Below are 18,445 nucleotides of genomic sequence, written 5' to 3'. Positions count from 1 at the left end.
GCCAGCATACCTGCCTTACAATGAATAAAAAAGGAAGTTATTCAGGACGAAAGGAAGTAACACAAGAATGACACTATAAAAGAGCACTAGTAAAAGTTACTATGTAGGTAAAATTTTTAAAAAGTGTACAATCATTATTTCTTCTATTCTTTTATGCAATTTTAAAAGAAATTGCATGAAACATTATCTACAAAATTGTATTGCTAAGCCTATAACAGAGAAATATAATATATCTGACAACAGCAACACATGTTACTACCTATTTTTTTTTAAAGAGGCCTAGGTCAGTATCTAAAGAAAATAAATCTAATTCTAACAAAACAACAGAAAAGGCCACTCACTGCTTTACAGTTACATTTTCATTGTGTGGAATATTTAGAAACACTGATAAATCTGTGTTATCTCAGTGCTTTGAGGGTAATTCAAGTGTCATATCCATTAACATCACTCACATCAAGTGCTTCACAAAGGCAAGACTTACTGAAAAATTTCCCATCAAATCAAAGCACAGAACACAAGACATAGTCTTATTGGCTATTATCTCAATATATTGCAAAGAATTAGACTGCCTTCTGTCCATAGATACCAAGGCCAAGTATTAGGCTAGCAAAGGGAAGCCTCCCTTTTCCTTGAGTGTCTACACATGCAGTTCACTTTCAGTGTATTCCTAAAGTGTAGGTCCCAAATAAAGGCCTTCAAGATATCAAAAGCCACCTCAAGGACTTGATAAAAACCAAAGAACAGATACTTAAAACCTAAGACCTCAACCACATGAAAGGCTTAAAAAAAAAAAGTCAACAGCCCACCCATAGACAGAGGATTCTAAGTAAGAATTTAAAAACCAACACCTGGACTTCTACTTCTAGCTCTAGAGAGACTTAATTTTCCTTTTCTTGTCTTCTTTCAAAAACATAGGAATATTTAAATGAAAAATTATAATACTATATTGTGGGGTTTATAATGTATGTAAATTAATATATATGACGACAATCACACAAATGATGGGGAGTAAATGGAACTAAACTATTGCAAGGTTTCTTCTATTTCACATGAAGGAATAAAATCTTAATTTTGAGTAAATTTTGATTAAAGATGTATATTATAACCCCTAGAGCAAGGATATATTAAGAGATAGCAAAAAGTCAACAAAGGGTTCAACACAATCCCTATCAAAATTCTTAGCAAGCTTACTTTGAGGAAACTGAGACGCTGATTCTAAAATTTATATAGAAGTACAAAAAATATAGAATAACCAAAACAATACTGAAAAAGAAACAGACTGTGATTTCAAAATTTATCAGATTTCAAAATTTATCACAAAGCTACATAATCAATACAAAGTCGGCAGTGACATAAAGATAGACAAATAGATCAATGGACTAAAATAAAGTCCAGAAATAGATTAGTACACATATACTTTCCATAGATTTTTAACAAAGGAGCCAAAGCAATTCAATGAGGGAAAGTAAGTTTTTTCAACAAATGTGCTGAAACACGTGGATACTCACAGGAAAAAAAGTAACCTAGACCTCTACCTCACACCACAGACAAAACTTAATTTCAGATGGATCACTGTCCTAAACATAATGGCTAGAAATTATAAAACTCCTAAGTCAAAATATCAAGAGATATAAGAAGGATATTTTCACTATCTTGGGGGAAGAAAAGAATTACATACTAAAAGCAATAACCACCAAAGGAAAAAAAACTGATATATTAGACTTCATCAAAATTCAAAACCTCTCTCATCAAAAGACATCTTTAAGAAAGTAAACAGAAAAAGCCACAGGGGGGAGGATATAGCTCAGTGGTAGAGTACATGTCTAGCATGTAGGAGCTCCTGGGTTCAATCCCCAGCACCTCTATTAAAACAAATAAATAAATAAACCTAATTACCCACCCCGCCACTAAAAAAGAAATAGCCACAGATTCTACCATTGAGCTATATACCCTCCCCTCGGAAAAAATACATGCAACTCATACCTAACAAATAACTTATAACTAGAATAAAGAATTCCCAGATTCAATATATATATATTTTAAATTTAAAACATAGGCAAAAAAAAAAAACATAGGCAAAAGATTATAATAGGTACTACACAAAGAAGACAGCTAAATGACCAATAATCACATAAAAAAGTGATCGGGGGAGGGTATAGCTCAGCGGTAGAGCATGTACTTAGCATACACGAGGTCCTGGGTTCAATCTCCAGTATCTCCATTAAGAAATAAATAAATAAATAAACCTAATTACACCCCGCCCAAAAAAAGGAACCCAAATTATTACTCATCAATAAAATGCAAATTAAAACCACAAAGAGGTATCCCTAATATATAATAGAATATACAAAGTAAAAGTGACTGGCAACACCAAATGCTGAGGAGGACATGAGGTGCAAGCTGCACTCTCAAACACAGCTGATGGGATTTTTAAATGGTACAGTCACTTTTCAGAAAGAGTCTGCAATTTCTAACTAAACTCAATAATGCAACTATTTCTTTCTTAGGTATTTACCTAAGAGAAATTAAAAATGAAAAAGACTTGCACAAATGCTTTCAAGATGGCTGTATTCATAAATAGCACCAAACAAGAAACAAATCAATAGGATAATGGATAACCTAATTTCAGTATGTTCAAACAACAGGATACCACTAAACAGTAAAAAGAACAAAGCATCGATACATACAAGAAGATGGGCTAATCTCACATACAATATTTTGACCAAAAGAAGCCAAACACAAAAAAACACAAATTGTATAATTATATGTATACTTAAGTTTCAGAAGAAGCAAACTAGCCTTTAAAAAAAAAAAATCAGGGAAGTGGCTGGCTTGGGAGGAAGTGGGATGGGATCTAGGAAGGGGCACTGAGAGAATTTTCTGGAGTGATAAAACTGTTTCATATCTTGACAGAAGTGTGGGTTACATACGTGAACACATTTCACAAAATTCAGTGACTTATATACCTAGGATTTATACTTTTCACTACATGTAAATTTTACCTCAAAAAAAAAAACAAAACTGTAAGCAAATATTGAACTCTAGTTATGTAATAAGGCTGCCTTTCACAGTGGTATAGCTTAGCAATTCTGAAACTACTTCTGTATCCTCTAGGGACAACGGGCAATACGTATATGGATTCTGGACTAGATAACAGTATTGTATCAATGTTAACTTTCCTAATTTTGATAAATGTACTATGGTTAAATAAGAGATTGCTCTTGTTCTTAGTAAATACACATGTAAATATTTTGTGGTAAGAGAGCACAATGTTTCCAATTTACTCTCAATTGATTCAGAAAAAGATATAAAATGCATTTTTATAAATATATACATGTATACATGCACACATATAGGGAAAGAATAAAACAAATGCAGCAAAATGTTAAAGACTGCAGAAGCTAGATACAAGGCACAAAAGAGTTCCTTCAATATTCTTTCAATATTTCTGTAAGTTTGAAATTGTATTACAATAATACGTTACCCTTCCCCCCAAAAAGGCTAACACCAGACTGTTTCATCTATTTAAGTATTCCAAAAGGAAAAACATTTCCTTTTTCTTAATCGAACTCCCTGGTTTTACAAATGAAAAATGAAGTCCAGAAAGACTAGGCCAATAGTCAGATAATTAGGTAGCAGTGGAAAGTTAGAATCCTGATCTCCTGACTCCCACTTCAATACTCTGTAATCGTTTCTAGAGTATTTTTAGCATTGATATTACCTAATGAAAGCCCGTCACCCTTATTTAACTGCATATAGTATTTTACGAGAAAAAATGTAATTGCAATTAGGGGTACTATTAGAATCAAAATTCTGACACTGAAAACTACACTGTAATCTATTTGGGATAGGTAGCACACTGATTATAAACTAGAGTATTTTTATAGAAAAACATACCCTCCATTATAATCATTGCAATAATAAACGAACCTGGACCCAGCACTCACGGCCATAAAGCGATATGGCTAATGAGATAACACACTCTATTGTTAAGTTCTGGTTGCAGGCAAGATACACAATCTACTCAGAAGTTCCTGGGGGAGAAAAATATTGTGACAACCACTGCCCCCACCAACCCCACTGGAAGAAAGCAAACCTGACACATGATGAACTAAGGTGTTTTGTTGTGCCCTGTACTGACACACCAAGAAAGGAAAGAAACAGAATAAACAAAAAAGACGTGGAAACCTCAAAACAAATCTCTAAGGGTACAAGGGCTGAACTACCATTTCTTTTGATTCTAGAAAAAAAAGGTTAATATATTACTAAGGTACTACAACAGGGCAAAGGTTCACCATACTATCTTCCTTTACTAGTGAAAGGAAATTAACTCTCAGCCAGGAACAATATATACTCTCTACTCAAAAACCAAGTTAAAGGATAACAGAATGAAAAAGTTGTTTATCTTCAGTTTCATGTCCCGCAGGGCTAGATGTAAGCAGTCAAAAATGTTCATTAGTGGGAGGGGAGGGTATATAGCTCAATGGTAGAATATGTGCTTAGCATGCAAGAGGTCCTGGGTCCAATCCCCAGTACATCTATTAAAAATAAAAAACAAATGTTCAGTGAATTACTGGAGATTGAAATAGATATTCCATGTACATGTATAGGAAGATAACACTGTCAAGATGTCAATTCCTTCCAGAACTCTTAAAACTCAACAATAAGAAAACAAACAACCCAATTAAAAATGACCAGAACAGACAGATCATCAAAGAAGAAATACAAATGGAATATAAGCATATAAAAAGATTGTTAACATCGTATGTCATCAGGGACCTGCAATTTAAAACAGAAACAAAATATCACTCCACACCTATTAGAACGGCCAAAATCCAAAACACTGACAACACCAAAAGCTGGTGAGAATCTGAAGCAACAAGAATCTCAGATTCATTGTTGGTGGGAAAGCAAAATGGTGTAGACATTTCGGAAGATACATTTGGCAGTTTCTTACAAATCTAAACGTATTCTTATTATACAGTTCGGCAATGAGCTAAAAATCAATGTTCACACAAAAATCTGCACATGGATGTTATGGCAGCTTTATTCATGACTGCCAAAACTTGAAAGCAAACAAGATGTTCTTCAATAGGTGAATGGTTAAATTCCACAGAATGGAATATTATTCAGCAATAAAAAGAAATGAGGTATCATGCCACAAAAAGACATGGAGGAATCTTAAATGCACACTGCTAAGTTAAAGAAACCAATCTGAAAAGGCTATATACTGTATTATTCCAACTACATGGCATTCTGGAAAAGGCAAAACTATGGAGACAGTAAAAACAACAGTGGTTACTAAGGGCTTGGGGGAAGGGATTTAGGGATGAACAGGTGGAGCACAGGAAATGTTTAGGGCAGTGAAACTACTCTATGATACTGTGATGGTGGATATGTGTCATTATGGATCTGTCAAATCCCATAGAGTTTATTACACAGTGATTTTAGTTAATAATAATGTATCAATATTGGCTCATCAGTTGTAACAAAGGTACCACACCAATGAAAGATGTTAATAATAGTGAAAACTGTGTGTGTGCACCTTCCCTCAATTTTTCTATAAACCTAAAACTGCTCCAAAAAATAAAATCTATTAATTAAAACAAAAACAACTCATCAATAAACTTCTTACCAGGTCTAATGAAGACATTTTCCACAGACAGCATTGCTGCTATTGGAAGTAACAGATCCTCACAGTCCAGAGAAGCAGCCTTTATTACTGCACATGTCAGATGTGGAGGAAGAGGAAATTCTACCATAGACAAACCCAACCTGGTCACATGGCCACTCCTTAATAGAAAGAAAAGGTTAAGTCTTTCTAATTGGGAGAGTACAAATGAAATGCTCATCATTCAGAATAAATCAGACATAATTTAGATTACCTTAAGTCACCTCCAGAAATTCAATTCAATATAAGAAACATGATACACTGTGGTCATTGATAAGAGAAATATAAAGATGATAAACCTTCTGTCCAGGGCCAATATATCCGAAAAACTAAATAAGGAGGCAGAATAAAGTAGTATAATAAAAGACACAAAATGCTACAGAAACAGAGAAGATGTCCTTGAAGATATGAGACAGTGATAATTATCAAATCTCTTCCCATCACACAATCATGAGTACAAGGATTCTGGCTCTCTTTATCATTTTGATGTACCAAACATAATGCCTGGCATTGAAACGGTTCTCAGAAATTACTTGTTAAGTAATACCAGTATCAAACCAAAACAGGTTTATGGTACATTTTCAGAATTATGGTGAAGAAAGGTTGAGGATGAATCCTAATTTCAGGTGAGACAATCTATCCAATTCAAACAAATCACTCTGTACTGATAAAGGAAAGTATTATGAACTCTATTTTAAAAAGCAATTAACATCTGTTGTGGTTGGTTTTTTACCTGTCAATAGCATCGCACTGGTAAAGTTGCTTAAGAGCTTCCAAAATAAGTCTCTCATTAGGTGGATCCAAATAGGGAAACCTGTGTGTTTAGATGAGATATAAAATGAAATTCCATTCCTTGAACATGGTAAGATTTTATACACACTTGAAAATTCCCTTAAAATGTTTTACTTCTCCTTCTATTTTTCAAGTCTTTCTTTTCCCTTTCTTTTTTCAAGAAGTATTCTATGGTCATGATCAACATTCAGCAAAGGAGGAAACAGTTTTTTCTGAATCATACTCTTCCATTTAATTCAAGAAGTACTTCCTTTCTGATCCCCCTTATCTGGAACATTCTCACCACTCCTCTCTACTTATCTTAATCTTTCCCCATTCTTTATAGCCAATATCAAGTCTGCTCTGTTCTAGTCTTTATTCTTTATCTCTACTCTGTTCTACAGTCTTTTTTTTTTTTAACAGTCTTTATTCTTTTATTCTTTGTTCTGCAGTTTTTATTACAACATTATAAAACAGTGAAGGAGAATTAACTGAAAGTGGCCAAAAGCTACAAATTATTTAATAGTACCTCAAAATGGTTTTTGATAAAATGGTAAATATTTTCAATTAATTTTACCAATTTACTTTATGTATGTGTATATACTCATTTTCTCCCTATCTGCAAACAAGCTGCAAATATAATGCCAGTTTGCCCCCAAAATATTTCTGCTTGTATCCCCTGAAAATAAGGACACTCTCTTATTAAATAAGGACACACCACAATATCATTAATTAACATGACAATTAATAATATTCACACAGGATATAACCAAGCATGAATATACATTTTTTTCCATAGGAACAATAATTACTTAGTATTATCTGCACTGGATTATTTTTTCCATCATTGGTCTTGAGAGGATAAATCATCTACTCCAATTTCTCACCTTGAAAAAAAGGTGCAAAAAAGGACAAAAGGTCCAACACCTTACATAAATGTCCATGCCAGGATTGACAGCTCTACTTAAAGACAAATAAACAAACAAAAATCTGGTAGACTGTTGCTCTATAGGCAGCTTTCCTACAATCTGTACCAACAAGGCCTGGTATCTCCTAGAGCAAAAGTTGTCAAGCACTTTCTAAAGAAGACCGGATAGTAAATAGTTTAGGTTTTGCAGGCCATATGGTTTCTGTCACAATTACTCAACTCTGCTGCTGAAGTAAAACAGCCATACATAAATGAATGAGCATGGCCGTGTTCCAACAAAATTTTAGTGACAAAAACAGTCAATGAGTCCGGATCATATTTTGCCAATGACTGTCCAAAGCAATACCAAACTAGTCAACTTTGTCTTCTTATATAAGAACCCTTTCAGATCTGTAAAAACTACAATTATTTTTCTCTCCTGATTATACCAATTACCAAAGCTGCCAAACACTCCTTGTATTATTTGGCTTCTAAGAGACCCACCATATCTAATTACCATTTTTACTTTGTCAAACTCATCATAAAACGTGATGATATGCAAAACTGAACTCCAAATGTAGCGTGACCAACACAGAACAGGAATGCTATAATTGCCAGTCAGCTGGACACTGCAGTCTATTAATATAACCAAAGTCCATGCTAATGGGACTTTTTAAATTGTTTTTTAAAACAAAATAATAATTCTGTTAATTGCAAGCTCATATTAAGTTTGTAGGAATCTGATAATTTCAGATCTTTTCTGCATTGATATTCTTTCTTTCGTTCTTCCTTTGTCTCTCTTTTTTTAATGAAGGTACTGGGAATTGAACTCAGGACCCTATGCATACTAAGCATGTGCTCTACCACTGAGCTACACCCACCCCCACCATAGTGAATTTCCTTAATGTGCAACCGAAACGCAGGATATAAAATGTACCCTTTAGTCTTTTACCTTGTTGATTTCCACCCAAGGTTCTGGCCTGTGTAGACCATTCTAAATCTTGGTTTTAACCACCTACCAATTAGACATGAAAACATTTTCCAAAAATCTGATAATCATGACTTCAATATCTTTATTTAATATTTTCATTAAAAATGCTTATTAGGAAAGAGTGAAGTTCAGTACTGTACCAGTAAAACCCCCATCTAGGCTACACAAAGCAACTAATCAATTCTTTCTAGATTTAGCTATTTGACAACTACACTCTAATTCAGCAGTATTGTCACATCCTTCTTCACAGAGATGTCAAATATAATCTTATTAAATATTGTGTTGAAACTAGAGCCATTAGGTTATCATTCAATAAATTCTTGTGGGGCACCCATTATGTGAATGGTCGTATCTTCAAACTGAAAAAGAAATAGTTTCTATGACATGTTCTTTGTGAACCATTTTGATTCATACTTATTATAAATCACCATTAAATTATCTTAAATCATTTTTCAATAAACTATGCTAGAATTTGCTAAAAATCAATGTCAAGCTTACTGAGCAGTTGTTTCCATAACCTGTCCTTCTCTTAAATGGAAAAATCAAGACATTTGCGTTTCTCACAATTTTCTGATAACCCATACTGCATAATTTCTCACACACAACCCACAATACCTCCAACATTCTATCTGTAAGTTCTTTTAGTATCATGGAAATAAAGCCTCAAGACAAACTCATTTATGGTCCTTAGGTACTCTCTCTCATTATTTCCTAATCCATATTGATCGTTAATGCTTTCTTATCTAGACTTGTTCCAGTTTTGAAATCATTCTTAATAAAGGAGAACAGAAATCAAAATAACAATTGAAAAGCTGTTTTTTCTTTCTGTCATCTATGAATACTATACCATCTATTTCAAATTCTGGTTCTATCTGTCCAAATTCTATACACATGTTAAAAAGAGAAGATACAATGTGATAAATATAATTAACACTGCTGTATGCTATTATGAAAGCTGTTAAAAGAGTAAATCCTAAGAATCAGAAGGAAAAAAATTTTTTTCTATTTCTTTAATTTTGTATCTGTATGAGACAATGGATGTTCACTAAACTTCCTGTGGTAATCATTTTATGATGCATGTAGAGTCAAATCATTATTCTGTTCCCCTTAAACTTATACAGTGCTGTATGTCAATTATAGCTCAATAAAACTGGATGAAAAAAGAGGGAGGGAAGAAGTCTTTTTTCCTGATCTCTAGCATTTTAAGGACTTTTTTACATTCTATGTCTTAAAACTTAAGATGGAAAAATAACTCGGGGCAGATGTTATTAAGTAATTACTGTTCCTATTTTTCTGAGAGATTTATTCTTCACTAAATTATTCTTCATGCTGCTCTGCTATCCTTTCTAAATATTATTTTTAAAATCTAGGTTCATCTGTTTGGCAATTTAGATTTCTTTAAGTGGCTTTTCCTTCTCATTAGTATCATTTATGAGTACAGTTAGAATTCCAAATCTTTGCCTTCCTCTGTCTAGAATTTATATTCTCCTTTAGAAAATCTGTAGTCTCATGATAATAACTATCAAAAAAATTTTTAATTTGCTTTCCAAGAGTAAACAATGCACCTAGTAATCACTCCCCTTCTTATTATGAATTTAAAGAATGCATGGTCACTTTCTCCCAAGGTTCCTGACACTTACACACCCAGACAATTAAGACCAAAATTTAAGACCAAGACATTTCATTACTTCCTCTACCATGTATAATATGAAATTTCAAGCCCCTACAATATTGAGTCCTATACTAATTAATTATATAATTTAACATTTAACTAATTTAATAATTATTCTATTCTTTGCTTCATGTGTCTGAATCTTATCTCCCCACTATAATTTAAGCTTAGTGAAAACAAAAAAACTACTGTCTCTCATGGTACTTGGTACAGTGCTGGCCATAAAAAAGATGCTACACAAAAACAAACAAGCAAACAAAACAAACAAAAAAACAAGACACTTTTTTGATTAGGGTCATTATATATCTTCCATTACAGATAAACAGTGGTCACTAAATGATCCAAGTAAACATCAGCATGAAAAAATCCATTAAGCCAAGGTTAAAACATGAGCAAGGGATCAAATCCCAAGAAAGCAATGCAAAGAAGCCTTATTCAGGTTCAGCTGAACCTTGCAGTGTAGGGATATACAAGCCAAATACTTTTTAAAAATTTCTGAGGAATAACCTGGCTCCCTACCAAACTTTTCCTTTTTCTTTTCAAGTTGTCTACATACCTTATAACATCATGTATGGCAAGGCACTTTAAGGTCAGAACTACAGATGTCAAACTAGTTCTTTTAATCTCAGGGATCACATGGTCAGGCATACACTGGTTCCAAAAATCTTTACTATAGATCCGAAAGCATTTTCCTGAGGAAGTCCTGCCAGCTCGGCCACTTCGCTGTAATGCCTCACTCCTTTAGAAGAAAAAAAAGTCCCGAAAATATTCTGTGAGTTTTCTAAGTAATTCACTTCCCACCCCCAAACCAGCTAGAAATTATCTAATCAACTATTCTTTGAACAAAAAGGCTTAACACAGAGACTTACTTTGAAATTGGAACCACCTCTAGAATGTCCAGTCCTAATCTGGGATTGTGATTTAACTGCTTCACAAAGCCACCGTCTACCACATATCTAAGGAGAACGAAAAAAGTTAATTTTCCAGGAAATAAGGAAAGACTTATTAATTTTTAACCACTTTGGGTTCTCCTTTTCTACATGACAACCTTTATGTTAAGTGTAAAACTTGAAAGTCAAGAAATTGGAACCCTTGTACATTGCTAGTGGAAATGTAAAATCGTTCAGCCAATGTGGAAAATGGTTTGGAGGTCCCTCAAAACACTAAACATAGACCCAGAAATTCCATTCCTAAGTATACACCCAAAAGAACTGAAAACAAGTACTCAGCAAATACTTGTAGACATAAGTTCAGAGAACCCCTGATAAAAGACAAAAGGCAGAAACAACCTTAATGTCCATTAACCCTTAAGAGATGAAAGGACAAATTTTGGTATATACATACAATGAAATACTATTCAGCCATAAAAAGGAATGACACAACACAGATGACTCTCAAAAAATACACTGAGTAAAAAAAACCAGACACAGAATGTCACATATTGTATGATTCCATTTATATGAAATATGCAGAAGAGGATATCCATAGAAACAGAAAGTGGTGATTGGCAGGTGTGGAGGGAGGAATGGGGAGCAATTCCTTAAAGTGTACAGGTTTTTATTTGGAGGTGATGAAATATTTTAGAACTAGACAGAGGTGGTAGTTGCACAACATTGTAAATGTAATAAATACTACTTAATTTTTCACTTTTCAATGTTAGTTTTATGTTATGTGAATTTCTCCTGTAAAAAAAAAAGCAAACCTGAAAATCAGCTCTAAACCATTCTAACAGGTTCAGAGTCTAATTCCAGTTAGCCTTTAACAATACCATTTTAAGCCAATTAAACAGATAACAAGTCAGATAAAAAATTAAGTTAGGAACAGTAGTAAGTCTATCATTCACTAAGGGAACATTCTGAAACATGCTATTTAATAACTTTTGCCTTTGCTGGAAACAGAAATCTTTAGAGGTTAATTTATTCAAGAGAGCTGCTCCCCTAAGCCCTTAGTGAAACAGTTATTCTTAAAGTGAGGGATAAAAGCAGAGGAAATTAAACTTCCTTTCAGATCTGGGTGATCATTTTACCCAAAATATATAGGATCTTTGGGTCAGGTCCAGCCTTCCTGTGGCAGACAGACAGCCTTAGTTAAAAACATAAAATATATGGAGGAAAAGATAAATATCCAGAAGGAATGTGGTTCAACAGTCTAAAAGAACTTCACATTAGGTAGCTAGAATTAAAATCTCCAAGTGTTTCTCTACTAAATTCACTCAAAAATTTGAGGGCACCGCTGATTACATTAAAAATAAAGGGTCTGTGTCATAGTTCATTTCACAAAAGGTGAAAAGTGAGAAATAGTACTTCCAGATAAACACTTGGATACACAAAGTTACTACAGAAGAGAGAAGGGAATAGCAGATCATCTTAGGTACACACTGAGAATGGGAGCACAGAGAAACAGGTTTGGCTTCCCATTTAATGAAACTCATCAAGTACTACATACAACCTTAAATCTGGGAAGAGAAAACTAGAAGTTGCCAGTACAAGTATTTAAAACGTGTGAACAGAAATGCTACATGCACTTCCTTCTCCACTTCCTATTCAGAGCAATCAATAATTACAAAATACAATAGGTGATTACAAGTTAAGTAGGGAGAAGGAAATTAGAGGGCACAGAGACACAAACTTCATGTTTATGATCAGCTAAGTGGCTTCCTTGGCTTTAAGAGGAATTTTAAAAGTTATACCTGATTCCATCTATTGTCAAAGATGTTGCAGAAATATTGGTGGATATGACACATTTTCTAATTCCAGGTGGTGGTGGCAAAAATATTCTCCTCTGTTGATCTAAAATATACGTAAAGAGAAAATACTAATTGACAGCACGCATTTGTCAAACTCAAGTTTTGAAAAACTAATTTCTTTTCATTAAAAGTTGTTTTCTTCACCTCTAATTATCTTGAATTCAAAATATAATAGCAAAAACTATTTTTTCCTCACCTTTCACTGTTAAGATCTCAAAGATCCATGGAACCACAGATTGCTAAAATAAATCCTTCAGCAGTCATTTATGTAGGTCATAGCTCCCTTTGAGAGTATTTAAAAACTGTGGGCCTCTTCTCCATTAAAATTCACATATGTACACACACACAAAAAATTTCAAACAGTATCAGGATGTTCAGGGATTCTCTGAAGCCCATCTATGGACTACAGATTAAGGACCTATCTATGTTTTAAGGATTGATTAGCTAAGGCTGTTTTTACTTTTTCAGATGTCTGCCTAATTTATGACTACATGTCCCAACAAGTAACATCACACTGATTTCCACTATCCACACATTCTGAAGGGTATGCCCCAGCAGCAGTGCTTATAGTATGCTACCTTGCTCCTCTGGCCACAATTTATGGCACCAAGGATAAATATCCCCCTCCAAGTGGGCCAGTCTGATTCTCCTGTAAATTTGGAATAAGGTCCAAGAGATGCTCAATTTGATTAGATTAGTCTCTTGCAAAGAGGAAAAATTAACTTGTGAACCATAGGGAAGTGACTAGTGTACATGAAGTAAAGCTAAAGAGAGAAAAAATTGAATCAGCCATGAGAGTTCATAAGAGAGTATTTCTGGGTTCCTGGCACTTCCCAGGCCTTAAGAGACCTGGGCGTGAAACAAATGAAAGATGGATTTGGCCAGATTTGCCCTCCTGCCAGTTAAGCAGAGAACCAGACAAGAGAATTAATGTTTACAAGGAAATGGTTATGGCATAGACAAAAGGAGATAAGTGCTGGCTGGTAAAAGACAAATCTCGATGCATTCTGAAAATTGTTGAATTAGGAACAGAAATTAGTTAACAGAAACAGGATTCAGAATCATCAGAAAGATGTTTAAAACTGCGATCATAAATGATGGTAATGACAAAGTCTATAACAAGTTTCTGAATGGGTGGCTGAGGAAGGATGAAGGAAAAGACCACTTAAGCTACTAGACAGGTCAAGCAAAGGATTTAGGTAGATTGTCTATTTCAGTGATCTCCAAAAATTAGGAGTAATCATTCCAGGAAGTACACAAGTCAATCTACTGGGGTATAAAAAGAAATTATTAGCATGTCTATGTCTCTCATAACATCCTTTTAAACTTTTTGTTTCATATGTGTTTATTATTCTACACTATATACTAGAACAGTAAGTACTTACATATACTTTAAAAAGAAAAAAATTTTTAATGCCTAGCTGCATTTGATTTCCACAAGATATGCACGTGTTTGTTTAGAAAGTTCATTTTTTCTACTTGAGCAACCTCAAGTTGTTTTCTTTTCAGCAGCCAAGAAAATCTAAATCAAATCTGTTTTTAAATAAAGTACAAAACTTGTTTCCATATAAAATCATATAAAGATCCATGTATTTCCAAAATATGAAACAGATCAAAGTTAAACTTTTATGAGGGAAAAAAGCAGTGACACAGATCAGCACAATTTTAAAATCATGTTACTAGGCCAACCATCTCATTTCATAGATGAGAAAACTAAAGCCCAGAGAGGTCAAGTTACTTGCCCAAGACGTACATATAGACAGGCAAGTTTAAAACCAAGTCAAGTATTGTTGTTATTCTAATACATCATTCTGAAATTAATTTCACAAGTAAAAAAGTGCTAGAGAGGCAGCTTATACATACATGAGAAAAATTATTTAGGTATTTCTTAGATTTAGATAGCTCATTTCTTCCAGATGGTTCAAAGAAGCCATATACTACTTTAGTTCAAATTATAGATTTATACATTTATTTATTGTCTATGTATTCTACTATAATGTAGCTCTATGAGAACAAGGACTTTCTTTTATTCAAGACGTATCCCCAGTACCTGCAATGCCTAGAACATAGAAAGTGCTCAATAAAGTTCGATGAATTGATAAATTTTAAAATGTATGATAAAAATAAGTGGAAATTTTTCTACCTTTAAAATTTGACATAACTCTAAAATTTTATATAAATTAGAAATGTCCAATCTGAACATTTATCTATTACCAACCCTGTTTTCAATAACCCATTTCTAAAAGTACCTAATTTTAGTCTTCAGTTCAAGCAAAACTTCAGCTTCATTTATTATTTTGTTCACTACAGTCAAATAAAAAGTCCTGAAACTGCTGCTTGAAAAGACTCACGTTTGTTTCGCATTTACATTTCACCCACGTACTTTAACACCATATTCCACAAGTATAAACACATGTCAATTTTATGTTTATTTATAAATATTAGGGAAAAAGTTAAATACATACACCCTAAAGCACATTCCCACTTTCCGCAAAGGAAAAGGGAAATTGAATACTTTCATTAAGATGTAGAAATTCTGATTATTTTCACTACCTGATCTTCCTATCTAAAATAGACTCTGGGGAGTCTAGTGGTAGACTGCATGCTTAGCAGGCATGAGGTCCTGGGTTCAATCCCCAGTACCTCCATTAAAATAAATTAATAAACCTAATTCCACCCCCCCCAAAAAAGTAAAATAAATCTGAAAAAAAAAAAAAGACAGATTCTGATACGCCTTACTCCATCTATCTCAGTACCTCATAAGGTTGTAAGATGTAAATTAACAGGGGAAAAAGTTGTCAAAGAGGCAGAAAGATGTTACAAAGTCTACCAAGAAATAAGGATACTGAGGATAGACCACTTAACACTACACAGAGTGATGCTCCTAAAATATGTGAATATGTGACATATATTAAGGCCAACTGAAACTTCCTCATAGATTTGTCTCAAATTGATCCCAAAGCAGAAGCACAATTGAGAGAGAGAGAAAGCGTGTGTGTGAGAAAGTGTGTGTATGTGTATAAAAGAAACATAATTTAAAGCAGTAAACAGAAACTGTCAATCAAAGGGGGAAAAAGATGATTCTGGAACAGAACCAAAGAGATACAACACTGCTTAGCTCAAATTCTACCCTCCCTGGGAGTCATTTTTGGCTGAGTCAAAAATATCTTGAGAAGTCTCACTAAAACAGCTGAAAATCAAACTTCTGATACAGAGAAAAGGCTTGAGATCATGAGTAAATGCAGTTGAAAAGATAAACTGTCTAGGAGGAAGCTTAAAAATATGGAAGACAGGCGATCCAACATAAGAATTAGTATCCCTGAAATAGAGAAACCAATAAATAGACAAAACTTATATTCAAAGATATAACACAAGAGAACTTCCTTGAAATGAGGAAATGAATTTGTAGATAAAAGGAGCAACTCAAAAAAGTTTATTGTATTGGTAGTAGTTACACAGGTATGTACATTTGTCAAACTCACTGAACTGTATACTTAAAGCAGGCACAGTTTATTATATGTAAATTATATCTCAGTAAAGTTGATTTTTTAAAAGAGCACATAAAATTCCAGGAAATTTTAATATACAACACTCAACACCAAAAAATATTCTAATTAAAACTATTGAACTTTAAGGATAAAAACAGAAATTTTCAGGCAATCAGACAGAAAAAGCAAATCACTTACAAGGAAGGGAAAAAAAATCAGGCTGGCCTCAGACTTCTCCGCAGCAACATTCAATGCCAGAAGACAACTGGACAACGTCTACCAAGTTCTAAGGAAAAGAAAGTGTGACCCAAGAACATAAAACCCAGCCAAGATGTAGCTCAAGTATAAAGGCAAAAGCCAGACATTCTTAGACAAAAAAAAAAAAAAAAAAACTACAAAAAAAAAAAAACACCCAAGAGCCCTTATATTTAAAAAAAGTTAAAATCTAACGAATCTAAAATTAACTAAAAGTAACTTAGGAATCAAAAAATCATGGTAAAAGGATTGATGGTAAACACTAAATACACCTGAACAATGTAAAAATAACTAACAAAAATCAGAAGGGGAGGATATAGAAGAGTAAAAGTACTTAAGCCCTCATCTTTCAAATCAGAGAGGCAACAGGTAAGATCTCCATTCAAATATGGTCTAAAAAGAAGATATTAACTTCAGCTTAATATTTTTAACAATCTTTAATGAATTATTATCTCATGTGGTAAAGATTCACTTGAAGCTTAACAATTCCTTCAAGTAAATTCAAGTAAAATTAAATTATTTTTTAAAAAGCAACTAATAGTGTAATCTCACTTTTAAAAAGTATTTCTATCAACCTACTTATCTACTTACTTATCCTTCTAAATGTAACACAAATATACACACACATACACACACACACAGAGTTTTTAAATAACGGTTTTCCTAGTATTAAATATGGTTATTTCTGGATGGAGGAGCTTGAGGTGATTTCTTTACTTTCACCTTTGTAATTGTGTACACTGCTTGCATTCTTTATAATGAAATAGTATCATTTTTCCTCAACTGACTATTTTTTCTTAAAAGAAAACAATAACAAATATGCTGAGACACCAACTGTATTAATTCTGTATAGTAGAAAATGGATTTTTGGGGTACTTTTCTAAAATTTCTACAAAGAACAAAAAAGAAAAACAAAGGAGCATATGTTAACCCATTTTTGTTAAAAAAAAAAACTAAACAATAAAAATATACCTAAATTTATAAAGAAAAAGGTTAGAAAAATATACCTCAAAATATTAATAGTGATTATCACTTAATCATGGTGGGATCTAGTAAGTTTAATTACTTTTCTTACTTTACTGATTTTACTGTTTTTAAAAAGTATATATTCCTTTAAAAGACAAAAGAAAATTTTCCTCATTTGGGGAGACTCCACATAAACTGAGAATTTTTATGTAAAGCTCACTAGCCTTATTCCCCCATATCTTTTCTTTAATCTTAACATTTAAAGAAACTATTTAGACAGTTGGAAATTGCTATATTGAGATAACATCTTTGTTTTTCAGGCATAAGAAACAAAAAAAAGATATTTGGGGTTTATGCAATAATCTAAATGAGCAGTTTTTCCTCTTTTAAAATGCCATACACTAATTCAAGGTAAAGCTCCTCTCCTTTTCTTCATGTATTCTGGAAACACATGTACTGTTAGATTCCCCACTACTGAATAAATAACCAGGTATCAAATGTAGATTTACCATGTGACCTCAGGAACATCAATTAGCCTCTATCTGTAAAATAAAGAAATCTGATTATGCAAAAACATATATATGGGTATATGTGCATTTTTCTAGGAAAAAACAGCCATGGCTTTCAATACTTTAAAAAAAAAATTTGAGATTCCCACCCTCCAAAAAAAGGCTAAGAAGCACTGAATTAGGTAATTACTTCAGTGCTAAAATTGTCTAATTCCATGCAAATAATTGTCACTTATGAAGTAACAGGTATATTTCAGTTCATACATTTTTGTAGGGTTCAGCTTTTCCTAAGTGCATGACAAACTTGAAGAGGTGCAAAATCTGAACAAAAGAAGGAAGTCAGAAGGGAAAAGTTTTGAGAGAAAAAAGAATAAAGTTCAGAGAGCGCTTTATGCAAAATGTTAACAGAATATCCAGCAGAAAGGGAAAAATCTAAAACTCAATTTAACAAATATTTAATGAGAACTTT

General features: G+C 33.2%; 1 protein-coding gene across 1 annotated transcript in view; it reads right to left on the bottom strand.

The window, feature by feature from the left end:
• The window catches only part of DHX40 (DEAH-box helicase 40), a 41,348-nt gene that overhangs the window by 13,968 nt on the left and 8,935 nt on the right, over positions 1-18,445 (bottom strand). The window contains exons 8-12 of the mRNA XM_006218001.3: positions 12,702-12,801; positions 10,882-10,968; positions 10,569-10,751; positions 6,405-6,485; positions 5,636-5,793 (exon numbers count right to left, since the gene is read on the bottom strand). Coding sequence (XP_006218063.1) covers positions 5,636-5,793; positions 6,405-6,485; positions 10,569-10,751; positions 10,882-10,968; positions 12,702-12,801 — 609 coding nt within the window. The remainder of the gene's footprint in view (positions 1-5,635; positions 5,794-6,404; positions 6,486-10,568; positions 10,752-10,881; positions 10,969-12,701; positions 12,802-18,445) is intronic.

This window comes from Vicugna pacos, chromosome 16 (assembly GCF_048564905.1).
Source record: "Vicugna pacos chromosome 16, VicPac4, whole genome shotgun sequence".
In the NCBI taxonomy this organism is placed as follows: domain Eukaryota; kingdom Metazoa; phylum Chordata; class Mammalia; order Artiodactyla; family Camelidae; genus Vicugna; species Vicugna pacos.
Note: the sequence above shows the minus strand (reverse complement) of the source record. Positions and strands in the feature narration are given on the sequence as shown.